Source organism: Denticeps clupeoides, unplaced genomic scaffold (assembly GCF_900700375.1).
Source record: "Denticeps clupeoides unplaced genomic scaffold, fDenClu1.1, whole genome shotgun sequence".
In the NCBI taxonomy this organism is placed as follows: domain Eukaryota; kingdom Metazoa; phylum Chordata; class Actinopteri; order Clupeiformes; family Denticipitidae; genus Denticeps; species Denticeps clupeoides.
In genome coordinates, this window is record NW_021629784.1 from 1,033,323 (window position 1) to 1,050,177 (window position 16,855).

At 40.3% G+C, this 16,855-nt stretch overlaps 2 protein-coding genes across 4 annotated transcripts; both read right to left on the reverse strand.

The window, feature by feature from the left end:
* Positions 1 to 457: 457 nt before the first annotated feature.
* On the reverse strand, positions 458 to 3,500 carry LOC114774239 (tumor necrosis factor receptor superfamily member 11B-like). The gene is made up of 4 exons (XM_028966178.1): positions 3,439 to 3,500; positions 2,989 to 3,349; positions 1,680 to 1,856; positions 458 to 1,381 (listed from the first exon to the last, which is right to left on the reverse strand). Exons 1-4 carry the CDS (start codon positions 3,481 to 3,483, stop codon positions 1,032 to 1,034), a joined length of 933 nt encoding a protein of 310 aa, XP_028822011.1. The 5' UTR covers positions 3,484 to 3,500; the 3' UTR covers positions 458 to 1,031.
* Positions 3,501 to 6,978: 3,478 nt separating this feature from the next.
* Positions 6,979 to 16,506, reverse strand: LOC114774164 (venom phosphodiesterase 1-like). Of its 3 annotated transcripts, XM_028966069.1 has the most exons (25): positions 16,422 to 16,506; positions 15,811 to 15,898; positions 15,472 to 15,603; positions 15,260 to 15,385; positions 13,771 to 13,831; positions 13,581 to 13,678; positions 13,316 to 13,395; positions 13,101 to 13,220; positions 12,868 to 12,977; positions 12,715 to 12,780; positions 12,570 to 12,642; positions 10,548 to 10,656; positions 10,350 to 10,472; positions 10,238 to 10,269; positions 10,023 to 10,150; positions 9,840 to 9,909; positions 9,672 to 9,759; positions 9,113 to 9,285; positions 8,979 to 9,024; positions 8,707 to 8,861; positions 8,420 to 8,555; positions 7,793 to 7,870; positions 7,573 to 7,705; positions 7,337 to 7,493; positions 6,979 to 7,229 (listed from the first exon to the last, which is right to left on the reverse strand). In XM_028966069.1, the coding sequence occupies exons 1-25, from the start codon at positions 16,461 to 16,463 to the stop codon at positions 7,056 to 7,058; spliced, it is 2,598 nt and encodes an 865-aa protein (XP_028821902.1). In that variant the 5' UTR covers positions 16,464 to 16,506; the 3' UTR covers positions 6,979 to 7,055. The 3 variants fall into 3 exon arrangements, with proteins under 3 accessions (XP_028821902.1, XP_028821901.1, XP_028821903.1); XM_028966068.1 differs by having other exon boundaries at positions 12,715 to 12,977; XM_028966070.1 differs by lacking the exons at positions 15,260 to 15,385; positions 15,472 to 15,603; positions 15,811 to 15,898; positions 16,422 to 16,506 and having other exon boundaries at positions 12,715 to 12,977; positions 13,756 to 13,828.
* Between the last annotated feature and the right edge of the window lie 349 nt (positions 16,507 to 16,855).

Sequence of the window (16,855 nt, forward strand, 5' to 3'; positions counted from 1 at the left end):
GGCTACTGTATAATTTCCTGTTGTGTGTGTTTTTCCTGAATGGATCTCCAGCATCCTCCATGACAAAGCATAAACCAAGCATATTAATTACTTATTAATATTCTTGGTTTATGCTTTGTCATAGACTAGTAGACAGAGTAGACAGTGATGTAATAAGCATTTACAAATCAAATGTGTTTCCTGCATCAGCTACTTTGACTAGATTCATTACATCTCGTCACAGAAGAAAGGAAGGAAATCATCATTTTTAATAGGCATTTTCCATCCTGTCATGCAGTCAGAGAGAGTACCCTCACACGTCAAAGTGGCCAATGGTAATTGTTCTAATTTTTTAACCATGAATAAGTTATATCATATTTGCAATGGACCCATTTGAGTGATTAAGCAGAATGGATTACTTTCTTAAAACACAGATAAAAGTAAGATTCATCAAACAATAAAGGAATGAAGCAGTTCGTGTGATCTCTGATCCCAGTGCATTTTAATGTGGTTTAAAGTACAGAAGTAGCGATACAGAGAGCTTCTCACAATTACAAAGTAATCTCTGGCCTGACAGAAATTACGATTTTTTTTGTGTATAATGTGGGTATAATTATAAATATATATATATAAAATTTAAAAATACTCTGTATTCAACAATCCCAGTACTCCAGTATATTTGGACAAAAAAAAATTAACAGAACTATAATAATCAAGTGATACACACCCTTGCATATCATCTACATTCTGATGAAAATAAACATCGCATTGGTTAATTACACCAGCCTACATTATCTTATGAATAATAAAGGGCTCAAGATAGAGCCTTGTGGAACTGTAACCAATATATGAGAATAAACTCAAAATATATTATTCTTGACCACTGCAATGCTGCAGCTTTTAGACAAAGAGTGAAACTCACACTGAACAAGACAAAGATAAGCAACAAAGCAAATATACAACAGTACAGAAATAAGCAATAAATAACATAACATCAACTGCAAAGACGAATAGTTCAGTTTTATTTTTGCAATTATCAGGAATTTCTACTACTAGATAGACAACATGTATTGACTGTGACTGCCTGAGACATGTCTCTTAACAACATTGCTGCAGCGTTTGACTTCATTCTGTATTTTTGCCATTTTGAGTTCAAGATTTTTAGCAGCACCATGAAGATTTACACGCCTAAGCTGTTCTGGCAAATTCTTAAATTCTTTCGCTTCTGCCTGGTTTCCCCAACGGGCAATGAACTCTATTAATTCATTCAGGGGAAGTTTTGCAGACCTTTGTATTCCACTGAATTTTAAAACATGTTTCACAAGCCGCTGAACTTTATTTACGTTCATGTGTGGATGGAGAAAGAAGGCTGGAAGGAAAGCACGGAGCAGGTCCAGTCCATCTAAAAATAAAAAAGGGGAAAATAGTGTTGTAATAGTAGATTTGTTCAATATCTTATTCACTTGAACCATTCATTCCAGTCTTATTATTAAAGTATATGGGTGTTAATAGTCCAGTGGATACGACAATCTCCTATGAACCAGAAGGTCCAAAGTCAGATTTTCAAACCTCACTTACTACCATTGCGACCCTGAGAAAGACCCTAAACTCTGAGTGTGTCCAGGGGGACTGTCCCTGTAACTACTGATTGTAAGTCGTAAATTACGTAAAGTATTGACTTTAAATAATGTTAAAGTTACCTTTCTTTTGGAGGTCCTTACAAGTAGTACAAATGTTATCGTGCCACCTTGTTCCTTTCAGGATCCTCCACTGTCCAATAGATTTACAGTCTGTGTGCTTGTGGCATGTTGTTTGATTGGGTGAGACATAAAAACCATCTGGGCATGGTTCACATTCAACATCTTTATATGGCGTACCTGAAATGAACATATTTCATTTAGAAACATTAAGCCACAAGAAAATAAGTGTGTGCCCTTTTAAAAAAAAAGAAACAAAAGAAAAGTAATTATACAAAATTTCACATCACTATAGCTAGTGTGAAAATCTCAGCCCCCCCTAGTGTGAGTCCTCCTGGTAACTTGGTAGTAGTGTAGTGGCTTGCCTATGAACCAGAAGACCCAGGTTCAAACCCCACTTCAAACCCCTACTACCATAGTGTCCCAGTCCCCAGCTGGGACTGTCCCTGTAACTACTGACTAAGTTGCTCTTGATAAGGGCTTCAGGTAAATGCTGTAAAGGCAAATGTATCTTTGTCTAAGCAAAGAACACCACAGTGCACCAGCTAAGTGAATAACTCAAGAAGAGTAGTTTCATCCGAGTCATGAACGGACCTGGCGGGGTACTCCAAATCCAAGTCTGGACCGGAGTTTATCGTGACCTGTCTTTCCCTGATTTCCCTGTGATTACTTGATCACTACCTGTTATCACGTCTTTGTCGGGTCATTGTATTTTTTTTTTCAAGTAATGTGTCTGTTTAATCTTCGCCAGTGCTGGAACTGTGACAATGACAGTCTAGTTTCTACAGCAATGTGGAACTGATCTCGGGAGGGCTACAATGTCACACATCCGGTAAATCTAACGGAATGAAGTCAGCGGTGTTTCGCAGAGGGGGTCAAAACTATTTGAAAAAAAAAAACAAATGACGAGGAGCAGTGCAAAGGATTTGGCACCCATTGAAAATGTCTGTCTCTATGGATGGTTAATAGGGAGGCTGATACTTTCAGCATTTACATTCACTGCAAGGTGCGTTGTTCAGTTAGGAAACGACAAATAAGTCCTAAAAAAATAACCCTACTCTCCCGGAGCGTGTTGATGCTCTGCTTTCCCCCCACAACTTGTAATAGGAAATTGCATTTCTGAAATAACTATTGGAGTGTTTGTTGAGGGACCTTCGGGAACATGTTCTACCAATCTGCTGGAGGTAACTTAAGTTTGCAAACGAACATCTAAAAGCCCCAGAAGTTCTAAATGTGACATATGCTGGAATTGCCTCCACTCCCAATCCCTATTTCCCTATCATGACGGACCGTGGTGTGTAAGTGGCCCTACCCGCAGCCTTGACTCCGTGGCCGGGCGGACAGGCTCTCTGCCTCCGGCAGTAGAAGGTGCTCCAGTAGAAGCCCTCGCCGCACTCGCACTCGGAGTTGGCGGCCGGGGAGCAGGGGCGCCTCTGCACCTGGTTCTCGTAGCAGAGGTCGCACACCAGGCACTCGGACACGTAGTTCCAGAACTCCGTGTAGAGGCCGGCGCCGCAGGGCGCGCAGAGGGTGTCGCGGGCGGCAGTGCAGTGCTGGAGCAGGCGGGACCCGGGGGGGCAGCGGGAGCAGGTGAGCTCCAGGCCGGACTCCGGGTCCCGGTGGCGGTAGGTCGGGGTCGTCGCGCTGGAGGCGGCCAGCGTCACCAGAAGACGCTGTGGGAACCGGAGACGTGTGAATACGACGAGAAAGCACCGAAATAACAGGTCGTTAAATAATAAAGAAAAAAAAAAAAGAACCTCACCATTATAATAAAAGCACCGCAGCCAGTGCGCACGTCCGATGCCATCTCTACTATCGTCTGGAGAAGAGCTCTTCACTTCACAAACTTATATATAATTCCACAAGGGAGGAGCCTGACCAAAACCGACTTCAAAGACAGGAAACAAAGCGGGAAAAAAAATTCAATGTAATTTTAAAACCGAAATCAAGACTGCTTTCAATTCAAATGAAAAAAAAAACCCACATTGATTTATTAGTTTTATACTAATGGGTTTAGTTTTAAAGTGAAAGTGAAGTGATTGTCATTGTGATACACAGCAGCACAGCACATGGTGCACACAATTCGTTGTGTCTTCTGCTTTTAACCATCACCCTTGGTGAGCAGTGGGCACCATGACAGGGGCCCGGGAGCAGTGTGTGGGGACGGCGCTTTGCCTCCTTAATCGCTGGCACCACTGGCCCCAGGTCGTTGGTATTAAAGTGAAGTGATTGTCACATGTGATACACAGCAGCACAGCACACGGCACACAGCACACAGCACACAGCACTTGGCGGATCGGGATCCGAACCGGCAACCTTCTGATTACGAGGCTTCGTGCTTCATTCGTGCTTATCATGCTTCATAATTCCTTTCCTTCCAGTCAGATTGTTCATTTCAAAACACGTAGATAGCAGGAGTTGAGACTGACCTGGACAGAGTACCAGAACACTGATTTATATGGTATTTTATGTGTAGACTTTGGAATGTCTCATGTCCCCGGGAAACATGACTACGAAGGAGAGGGATGGGTAAGGCGGGAATACACATGTACCAGGGCGAAGTGAAATATTGTGCTTTTATTTACAGTGAAAAGTGAACAACCCACAGGAAGAACAACACACTATACACAGACTATACACAGTTTATACAACAAAAATACAAGTAACAACACTGACCACTCTAACACGCAAAGCTTTTCACGAACTCCTTTTCAACACCCCAAAACTGTCCTCTCGATCCTCCTCTGGCTCCACTACAAATGGCCCCGGCTGGTGGCTGGAGTTGTCCTTAAATGCTCCTGTCTGATGAGTTGATTGGCAGACTGATGATGAGGGAATAGGTAGGCGGAGCCATCAATCCCAATCTCCACCCAGCAAACAGCCTAAAAGGGAAACACACACCAAACACAGAGCACCCCCAAACCACTCTACAGCCCAAAGGACGTAACAAGTGTGCCCTAAATGAGAAAAGAGGCTTTTTTTGTCTTATAATAGGCTCCCCTTTACTGAGTAGAACTGAGAACTGCATCCAGGTTTATAAAGTAGAGCTCATTTATATACCAGTTGCAGTTTTCTGGGATTACTGGTCATGGAGGTTTATGCTCGGAAATCATTTTCTGGGACCTTCATCATTCCCTCTATGTACATCTTTTAATTAATTTAACCAATTTAATGAATTTCATTGAAAACATTTACATTGTCATTTCGCTAATGGTTCTTAACAACACTGTAAAAAAAAAAGTTGTGAAAACCAGCTGCAAAGCATTTTTAAGATCTCTCAACCTTAGTTGTTGCATGGATGTGAAGTTGAGTTTGCTTAAAAATTTTTTTTTTACAGTGAATGTTTGCTTGTTGCACCTCACTGAATCGTCTGTTGGATGGCGGCCATAGAGTTTACACTACAATTACCATCATTTCCAGGCCAGGAAGTATCATAAAAGTGAATCTTGCAGAAGAAAGGACAATTATGCTGTAAACTATAACAACAATGTTCATAGCTTACAGTGGCATGCAAAAATATGGGCAGCCCTGCTGTGAATGTTAATATAAATAGTTAAATGTACAGAACATGAAGGTTAACATGTGAGGTGACAGTTTTTTTAATATTCTTTGCAAGATTACATTTTATTTCCATCATTTACAGGTATAAAATGCCAGAAACCAAAAACTTCACTCTCATTTTTGCCAATTATCGCAAAAAACAAACTCATAAAACTGCAAGATCACTGTTCTTTTGAGATCCACGTATAGTTTATAATGTTTAGGTTGGGGTGACTGTGGCAAAACCTTTGGCTTGAACTTCTTGGGGTATATAATTGTAGATTATGAAGGGGTTTTCAAATGGAGATACTTTTATGTTAAAAGTAATTGTGCGTAATAAATGACTCGCAAATCTTAAATGGCATTTGTACGTCTACAGCTTGCCCCATGTGCAAAGATTTAGCAAGAATGTGTCCACTGTAACATTAACGGCAACAGAGTTACGCCTTCAGTTCACACTGCACATGCAGCGGCGTAGGTTAACGGGTTTTCATACTACGAGTGGTGGTAGTGGTAGTGGTAGGAGAGTGGTAGTGGTAGGTGGTAGTAGCCTAGTGGGTAACACACTCGCCTATGAACCAGAAGACCCAGGTTCAAATCCCACTTACTACCCTAATGTATGTAGTTAGTTAGACTGCTTGTATCCCATGCAGCAACAGATTTGTAAGTGTACATATTCTCCCATTACCAACTACCTCAGTCGGCGGTATCAACACCAGTTTTTGTTTTCACCATTAGCTCTTGGTTCTTGGCATCCTTTTATTTTCATTGTACAAAAATGCAAAAGTTATAGAACTTAAAAAATGGTATGTAATTTTTTAATTTATTATTAAATATGTTTAATGAATTAAACTGCCACTTTACAGAATTAATTATTAACAGGTGGTGTGGCCATTTGTCATCGTCCAACACAGGTTTCAGGGAAAGTGCTGTTTCTTAATTTGGACATTAATTTAAAGTAATTTCCATTTCTAGCCCCACCCCTCACCCCTCTCCATTAGATGAACGCTTATCTTAACTAGAGCTAAAACGTTGGTGTCAAAACCCACTGGCAGCTGTCAAAGTCCGCCATCATTATTTGTAAACGCAGAACTGGAAAGGTATAAGATAAGATGTCATTTTAATGTGGAAACTGTGCAGATTAATTTGTACTTATAAACAAAGATTGCACTTGTGAAAAGACGCAGGCACATGTTTGTGGACCTGAATATGGATTTAAGTTTCATAAAATTATCATGTCGTTGTGCGATTTAAGTATGATTGTATTTTTTTTTTATATATATATATACTTTCAGATCATCATATTTAAATCCCTCCTTCCCTTTAAAAGTGAAAGTCGATGCCCTATTGTCTCCAAACATACATTACATTATGTCCAGGATGTTCTGTTTTTACTCAGTCAACAGGACTGCAAATGAAAGAAGGTTTAGTAGATGGTCAGATGCAGAATTCTGGGGCTGCTGACTTTATCGAGGTAGTGCTACATCATATGGTCAGCCCTAATCAGTAGTCCATGACGCCACCACTGCCCCTGTTGTGTGTGTTGTGGGAAAAATGATTTCCCTTGACCGTGAAGATGCAATCAGAAAATTAAAGAAACGCTTTGGGTTTAAAACGTTACACGACCAATTTCCTCTGTTAAAAAAAAAAAGTACAAAAAAACAACAGATTAGATCACACATGTTAAAGAGGTTCAGAGAGACAAAGTAAGTTCCACTCTATTCTTTGAGTTTTTTTAGTTTTTTTTATGTTTTCCATTCAGTTTGAAAGGTTTTTGATTTTGGGACTTTTTCCGCATATTTAACATATTATTCATCAACACAATGAATGCAATCGCTTTCAGGGCATTCTGTGAATAGCAGCAGTCGGACGGGATTTGACTCTCAGGAGCTCTGCAACAGGTCGGATGCTGTCCTGGAAGAAGTCAAGGCCAGTGATCCACTCGACGTCCCTCACTCGTGATTGGTGAAACCACAGCAAGTCCTCCACCCATTGAGACTCTGACTCCGAGCTCTTTGGAAAACATATTGAACAGTTCTGGGAGGTGCATATGTATCATCTCACCTGTGCACTTTAGGCCATAGAAATATCAAATGATTCATGATTTATATGCTACTTACATTGCAGGTCTCTGAGTTGTCTGCTCTGTGAGGCACGATGAAGGAAACCGTCTGGAGTTCCTGGTAGCACAAACTCATGGGAACAGATATGTTCTTGCAGCTTGTGAGAACCATGAAATAATGTGTGGGGACTGGTATGTTTGTGCCAGGAACATGTCTGTAGAGCAACACAAGATTATCAGGAATCGGTCCCACACCTGATGTGTGCTGTTAGTGACAACAGAGGGAGCACTTACTGTTGAATCTGTTCCACAGTGTCATATAAACCATCGTAGTTATAATCAAACACTGGGCCAGTCACCACATTAATGCCATTATACTGCATTGCATATTTCTTAAGTAAGACAGCCTGGAAGTAGTCCCAGATTCCTGAGAAAGAGGGAGATTGATTAGATGGTTTGCTTGCTCTGCGCTGAGTGGATGAAGGTGTGACTGTGAACATGTCCAAGCACTTACTTCTAAACTGTGGAAGCATGGGCACCACGTTAGTCATAGTAAGCGCATCATATTGTTCCTCCGCTGTTTTGTTTAAGCCTGGGAAAATGAGGCACATTGAAAACGGCCATGATATACAGTACAGGCCAAAGGTTTGGACACACCACATCTCATTCAATGTGTTTTCTTTATTTTCATGACCATTTACATTGGTATATTCTCACTGAAGGCATCAAAACTATGTACATGAACACCTCTGGGAACTCCTTCAAGACTGTTGGAGAACCATTTCAGGTGACGACCTCTTGAAGCTCATCGAGAGAATGCCAAGAGTGTACAAAGCAGTAATCAGAGCAAAGAAACTAGAATATAAAACATGTTTTCAGTTATTTCATTTGTTAAGTACATAACTCCACATGTGTTCATTCATAGTTTTGATGCCTCCAGTGAGAATTTACCAACGTCAATGGTCATAAAAATAAAGAAAAAACATTGAATGAGAAGGTGTGTCCAAACTTTTGACCTGCACTGTATTTTAGTTTTTGGTATTACTTTCTACACAGTTTAGCTTGTTCGCCTCCTTCAAACATGAAATTATACATCAGCAAAGACCATAGAGTCAGTTGTTGCCATGCAGACTGGACGTACTGGGAGGGTAGAGAAAGGCGTAAGAGATGCTGTTTGTCGCTGCGTATTGGTCACACCTCTGGCTCTGGTTAGCCAAAATACGCACATCAGCTCTTAGGCAGTCTTCTATAATTGCAGGAAGAGGGTCAGGATTCTCCTGCAGGCGTGACACGGGATCATTTTTTAATCCATTTAAAGCCCATTTAATGACTGTAGGGTGTCAGCGCATTTGTGTATTCCAAATTTATTTAGACATTTCAGAGTGGAAAAACACTGATTTAAACTTCTCTTGAGTAAAAGTTTCTCACAGGCTTGTCCAAAGAGTAGGAGTTCCACATGGGCATGAATAAATCCTTGCTGTAGGCACTGACAAACCCTTCCTGATGAAGCAGGCAATAGTCATCTTTCAATTTGAGTACTCTTGGTTTTCCGAAAGGCATGTGCTTCCTCTCAATGGCAGACACTAGAGTGTGAAAAAAAAACATGTCTATCACGCCGAGGCTAGCACTAAGGCGCTCTGAATAAGGTAGCCCTTTTTTTTATATAACATTGGATTGCTTCGATGCGTGAGTTGCATTACCTTCACTTTCGGACAGATTTAAATGCGTGTTGGGATTGAAGTCCCCCTGTAAAATGGAACGAAGATCATATTAGAGATTTGTACAAATGAATATGTCTACATTGCAATGCGGTGCGTGAGGAGATGACTTCTACCAGAGCTGTGCAGTTGCAAGCCAGTGTGTCACTGGGGTTGAGACTCAAAAGAGGACACTGCCCAGGTGGGACCTTCTCTTCTGGGTGTTGTGGGTTGTAATAGGGTGTCTTCAACAGATGGTTAAGACTGCCATGAGTGCCGTTGTTCTGAGCTGGGGAGATCTCCAATATGTCTGAAAGAGTTGTTCTGTCATGAGCAGTGTCTATAACTGCTGGAACATTGCATTAAATATATACCTATCGTGGGCAGTATTATCCTCCCCTTTTATGATCTGTTTATGAAAATAGCTAAAAGGATTGTGTTCTCTGTGACAGAAATAATTGCACACCAACAGAAAGAACAAGCCCCACACTTATGCCTCACTGTCAGGATGGACATGTGAATCATATTAACTGGAACTCATTTAACATTGTTTGGCAAATGATTTTATACTCCCTTGTCAGTGCGATCCAAAGAATTTAATACTGAACATAAATCACCTTAGTGAAAACCATTTTACCAGTTTACTTGCAGCAAAACATCACATAAAATACAATTTAAAGAATATGAACAGTTTACCACACATTAAGTTGTATAGCTCAACATTGGAGAATGGATCCACCTGAGTTCTGAAGTGGAATTTCGGGCCATAGCCGAGAAACACAGACTGCGGGAGATGGGAACAGGAAGTAGATGGGATGCATTGGACTTGCTTTGGATTTTTAATGCAGACATTCAAATGCTCACCTGCATGCTATATATGTCATTGTCATACCCATGGTCCCCACCTGAACAGAATGTCAGGCAGCCTGGACATCTGCGGAATCATAGAGTAAATTCAAGCAGCCATGTAGCACTGGTGGAACCTTAATGAACTGGAATGCGTTGTTTAGTGTAAGGGAGTGAAATGTTAATGTTGCTGTAACTTACCGTTCAAATAGCCATTTGGGGCTGACCAGAACTGTAACATTCTCAATGCGTCTGCTGTTGGCATAATGTAACCGTTTGGGCAAGTGGGCTTTCAGGTAGGGTCGGATCTTCTGATCTGGCTTTTTGCACTGTGGACAATGACACATTATTTATTTATTTATTTATTTATTTTTACCTGTGAATAACAGAATTAAACATAATCTTTTCAAACTTACAGTCATGTTGGCAATAAGTCTGACTTCATCAACTGTTGAAGAAATACTGTATTCAGTGACCGAGTGCTAATGGTTATGGTACATGAACAACTGACAGCTGGAAGAAACTTACAAGGCTGTTCTTTATTTTTCGGCCTTATTCTCCCAAATGTACCCTGATTGACTTCAAGGTGACTTGTGTCCCCAACTAGATTCTGAAGTGCCTCCTTTCTGTCACAGCTAGTCTCCTCCATACCTTACAAATGAGATGAGATCATATTCCAAAAGGTAAACGTAGTTCAACTGATTTTGATAAGTTTGAGATTCCTACCATGGTCGGAGACAATGATGATATTAATGCAATTTTGCAGGTTTAGTTGCTTGAGACCGTTCATTAATTGGCCAATGATCTTGTCCACACCCTGGAGAGATGACACCAACTGAAAGACAGAAAATCACATACAGCAATCTATTAATGACAGTATTGACTTTAAACATCAATAGTACTCATCAAGAGTGTCAGCACTTATTGATCACCAGTGAACTAATTTAACCCCTGAACATGTTCCATGTTGTTACTGAATAAGAAAGAGGCAGACAAAAATATGCCAGATGAAAAGATTTGCAATGCTTCTTTATAGCTTATGAAACAAGCATGTTTTACTCCCCACTCGAACAGACCTGCCTTACTCTATACCAAGAGAATTTCTCCCTTGCATGGTCCCCAATCATGAAAATTTCACTGTGTGAGATTATTTAACATTAATATGAGTTCCCCTAGCCTGCCTCTGGTCCTGCAGTAGCTAGAAATGGCAATAGGTGTAAAGAATGCTTTTGCCGTTCTGCTTCACCATTCAGAGAGCAGCATCTCAGATGGTCTGATCTGTAATTTGTCCCCTTATGCGATCATAAGGAGAAAAGTTACCTCCCGTTTCTCATGCTTTTTCTGCCCAGAGAATATCCCACCCCTCTCCTAAAACATCATCTCCATGAACATCATGGCTTCCAAACGTGCAACGCATTGCAGTTGCTAAGTTATTGGATATAAAAATTCAAATTCCAAAAAAAAATTCAATTCCAAAAATCCCAAAATGTATTTTTTACTTCAATCATGCAAGACTCAGCGGGTTAATTTTCTGGAAAAAACGCCGATATGACTTGTGGCAAACATTGTGGTTGGTGAATGGAGTTGATGACGTCATTTCCACAAAAGCCCTTTCAACTTCTATCAGCTGCTCCCCCCCTCCTCTCGCCTCTCTCCTCCTCCTCATTAGCATTCAAAGCTACAGACACAGATACAGCGGGTCCTGGGGAATTCTCATTGTGGGACTGGACAAAAGGCTGAATTTCAGAAAGAGACTTTAGATACAGTATTACTGGACCACTAAGACCTATAAGAAGAAGTTGACTTCAAACAAGTTCCTCCATCCACCTCAACCACCCCTATTCCTTCCTTTTTCTAGGACAAATTTCCCCCTTGCCATTTTAAACTAATGCTAAAGCTAACATGGACACTACACTAAAATCACTCTGAAGCCCTGATAAAATCTAATTGTTGTTACTGGAGAATCATTAATGTGCACTATAACAATTATACTACACTTGATAAATGCCAAAAATTGGCTGATGACAAACAATGAAGCAGGGCTAATTGTAGGATTATTTTATTCTTACGCAACAACAGAAAAAATCCATTATGGGTTAAGCTCTGGTTTTACTTAGAGGAAGAGGAAAACATCTGTGCGGCAGAAAACAACAAGCAGTTCAAACCAGTCAGCGGCAGGAGCTGCAATCAGGCCTGTTACTAATAAGCCATTTTTTCTCATGTAGGACAGTCTGCCACAAGGCTTTCATTACAACTCCAACCTGCAGGAGCTGAAATACATGTATTTGCTTCTGCCTGGAGTTATTGCAGGTTAGGTTTTGAAAAATTTCTAAAAAATAAAAAAAGGGCGCTTGATAACAGGCAACATCTTCTGGACAAAGCAACAGCCATCAAACCCAGTAATGAGAGCAAAGCTGGTGCTTCATCCAGCAAATCTGTAGGATTTTTCTCACTTCACACTTTGTGGGGATCTTTCCTTTCTGCTCTGTTAAATGCATTTCCTTCAGTCAAATGGCAGCATAACAACACAGTAGATGGAACAACTAACACATCCTGCAGTGTTACAGAAGCTAGTCAATTAGATGTCAACACACCCAAGATGAAAATTCACTCATCCAGTGTCAGAGTCATTTTACAGTATCTTGCATCTCACAATATAATTTTGAGAGATTATAAATAACCTTTAAACCACATTCTTCATTTGCTGCAATAGAAAAAACGAGAGCAAAAAGTTTAATCTTAACTTACCCCTCCACTAACAGGACCATAGCTATGGCCAGACTTATCCGGTTCTTCTAGATACAGTGTGTAGAAATCTGGTCTGCAAAGTTTTTAAAAAGTTAATTGTGCAACATTTAGCATTACAGTACAAGTACAGTTAACGTTGACTTACCTTTGGTCATCTGGCAACATCAACCATTTCAGAACAGTGAAGACCCTCATTTCAAAAGGCACTGTTCTACAATGAAAACATAAGAATTGTATCCAAAAATCCATATATACCATTTTTAAATGTACAGTGTGTGTCAGTTTTGACATAGAGTACCCATCATATTTTTCATATATGTTAGGAAAACTTCCATTGATTTCAACATCAGATCCCGGCCAGAAGAACGTTCCAGCTGTGAGGCCTTGATATTTAGCAGTATGCCAGATCTAGTGAAAGATGTGCAGCAGTGTGTATAAATTATTGTCCATTATTTTGTGTTGTTAAATTCATATGGCTGACCAAAGCCTAAATGGTCATAGAGAAGAGGTATTGGAGAGGTGGAGACTCACGGGCTGACCATGATACCACCTTGGATTGTCTTTTTCACTGTTGGACAGACTGAAATAGGCATCAAACTCAGGGTCATACATATTATTGTCAACCAGACCATGGGATTCTGAATAAAGACCCTAGAGAGCAGAAAAAGATAAAACAATTCCTCAGCAATACGTTCACAAAATCCTGTTGATTAAGTTAACATGATTAGATGTTAATGGAATCATACTGTTGCTATGGTGTAGTGATTTGGAAAGGTCTTGCTGGGAAATACAGCCTGCATGTGCGGAACAGATGTACCACACCTTCCTTCGGGGAGAAGACAGAGGACATTTCAGACACAATTTCTTCAATTTACAATGGCAACCACACTGCATTTTGGGAGACATGGGTGGAGATTTAAGCACAGTAGTAAAAGTCATACAGTAGAAGCTGGAAGCGAATAGGAGCTAAGTCTCTCTCCCACGTATTCCTTCGTGAGAACTGTCACTCACGAATTTTGTCCATGACAGGAATAAGAGAGCTCCAGGTTTGAAAATATTCTGCCCGGAGTCCATCCAAGGAGATCAGAAGCATCGGCTGTTTTTTAAAGCTGGGACAAATGAGAGGTTAAGGTTCTAACATGGCATAAAGAACACGGTAAAAAGGATAATGGTAGTAATGTCTTACTGAAATAAACTTTACCCTGCAGGGCATTCATCGCCGACCATGTCCACACACTCATCCTCAACCCACTGCGTGTCGCCTACATCGGACAGAATGGCAGAATTTCAACAGCCGTGCTTATCTCCAAACATGAATAAACTCAGTTCAATGTTTTAAAGTAGCTCTGAAATAAAGGAAGATCCACCTACGAAACATTGATACATTTACATAAATGATTTTTTAATATATAGGGGGCAGTGGTGGCAAAGCGGCTAAGGAAACGGACCTGTAATCAGAAGGTTGCCGGTTTGAATCCCGAACCACTGAGGTGCCACTGAGCAACCGGGCGCCTATCATGGCTGCCCACTGCTCACCAAGGGTGGTGGTTAAAAGCAGAGGGCACATTTCAAAGTGTCACCGTGTGTTGTGCTTTTAGCACCCGCCACAGATTCTGGCTTGAAGTCATTGTCTTGTTGGAAGACCCGGGCTCTTTGAGTAAAGGGGTTCTTGAGGGATGATGGCTCTGAAGTCCACCACGATGAAGAGCCCTCACTATTGTGTACATTCAAACATCCTTGACTCCAGAAGAGGCCAGGTCAGCAACAATCATCTTGGCAGATGCCTGGAGTTCATTGCTTACATCTCTGACTATTTTCCTCTCCAGATTGCTGAAAATAATCCATATAATGCGCTTGCGGCCACAGCCAGGTTTTTTTTTTTTTACAGAATTTGTCTCCTTGTACTTGGCAATTATGCAACATACAGCAGTTCTGGACACTGTGAATCGCTTGGAGATGGCAGTGTAGCCTTCCTCCTTAGCATGAGCCTATAATATCTTCTTTCTGAGCTCAAGACTGTTTTCCTTTGTCTTTGGCAATGTGAGTGACAGTAGTCCCACTCATGTGTTCAAGTGCCCTGTTGTTCTTTATGCTGATTGAATGTTATTAAGAAACCAATTGACTGCAGGATTTGTTAGTAGGCCAAATAGTTTCGAAGCTCATTGGTTAATTACTGTACGTGTGGTTTGAAAGCAAACATTTACATGGGGGCAAATTAATGTTTTTCTATTGTCACGAGAAACAGGATGCATTTGCACAACGTGGCGAAGGCGAGGGGATTTAATGCCCAATAGGATTATTTAAACTTCTGGTAAGGGCTGAAAACATTGACACCAAAAATATAAAGCAAGCTTAAAAATGTTTTTTATATTACAAAATATACCAAAAGCTACTAAATAGCACTAGTGAATGTTTGAGTATATCTAGTGTAATCAATGCTTCAAACACTGGGAAGATGTTTAGGGGGGCTAATAATTTTGACTAATAATAAGTCATATATAGTTGAGGCCATGTGTGTGTGTATAAAACATTGCCTTTATTAGTATTGATTATATTGATTAACATTGCTTGTTTGTGAACTGTGACAGTCAGGCGAAATCAAGAGCCAAAGAGAAGACCTTTAAACACACAAGATGATTGATCCCTAAGCTGCAACCAACCATCAAAAATGTTTCTGAAAGATCACTCACCTTCACAGACACTTTTATAGTTTGTGCAACAATCCCTGGCACTCAGGCAGTCATCAGAGCAGTGACATTTGCTCTCTGCCAACCTCTTTTCTCCACAACGCAATCTGGTGCATTCCCACTGTTGGGCTATATGGAACGCAAAGAGCATTTTATTTGTTGCAGTACCAATGCTCTGTGAAGGACTGATGCTTGACATTCCTGTCAACACTCACTTGGCTGATAGCATATGTCATGGAAATCATAGCAGCAGCTGTTGGTGGCATTGCACTGCAGGTGACAGTGACAGCCAAGGGCTTCATTATCATAAGGCTCATGACAGCGACCTCTGCAGGATTCACTGATGACTGAAATGGCATAAGAGGAGGAACAATGGGCAAAAACAAATGGCTTTCTAAAGAAATATTTAGAAAGTGCGGTTCTCTTATGATATTAGACTAAGAAATGTATTAAATGAAAAAAAAGGTCCTTTTTGTCTACTGGTCTACACAAATGCTTTAGTAACTGAATTGAATTGCTATTTTTGAAATATTTGTTAAGTATATTCAACCGACCCTTCTTGCGACAGTCTTCCAGCTGAATTCCAAGACCCAGTCCCAGCCCTAGGATGATAGTTACTATACTGACTGCTAGAACAGCAATCTACAGCATAAACATACAGAAAACACAGACCGGTGTAGTTATCTTTGTTTGACTGCAACAAAATTACTCAAAGCACAAAATATCTTTTCATTAAGAATAGCACTAGGCTGAGGGTTATGCATTATTCCAGGATGAACGACATGGATTAGTATACAAATTTAAACAACTTTCTTCCTAAACATGGCACATCAACAGTCCAATATGCTACCCTTATACATATGGAATTTAGGTATTTGACAGTAATGAGAATTAATTATAGCAATTAATCTAAAGTAAGGCCACCCAAGAATATAAGTGCCCAATGTGCCATTTCATTTTTTCCATTTATGTTCCCAAAACTGTATTGGTGGATATTACTTTCGGTGAAAAAGAACATAGAACTCCAATAAAATTAACAGATTTAACTCTTAACCACATTTGGAATTTCATGCCATAACGTTTTAGTACAAAGTAGTTTCTAAAGAGGACATCGAATAGAGAACATTGCCCATTATAAACAAGAATGTCCAAAATGATTACTTACAATTATTTTTTTTCTATGCTTATAAAAACCCTTTAAATCCATTCTGGTCGTCCTTGTCCCAGTTCTGACGAGCAGTGAATGTGTGATGCTGGACACAGGTAACAGGTAACTGATTGCTGGAATTCCTCCATGTTTCTATCAGGTGTATACTGACCTGTGCACTGTGGACTTGATAATGTGCTTTGTCTTGACAATTATTAACACCGTCTCGATCAGATTCAACACATGTGTCTAAAGCATAATGGATGTGTTCATACCCAGTTACTATTATGGTATTTGAGATACTATAAAAAGATCAACAAAATGTAAAAAAGAGTACGATTGAAAAAGTCTGAAGTCAAAAGTTAACTGAAGTTGGCGATAATGCAAGTTACCTTGTACTTAATGTCTACCTTGATTAAAAAATGTATGCGGGTGCATTTCACTGCATGTTG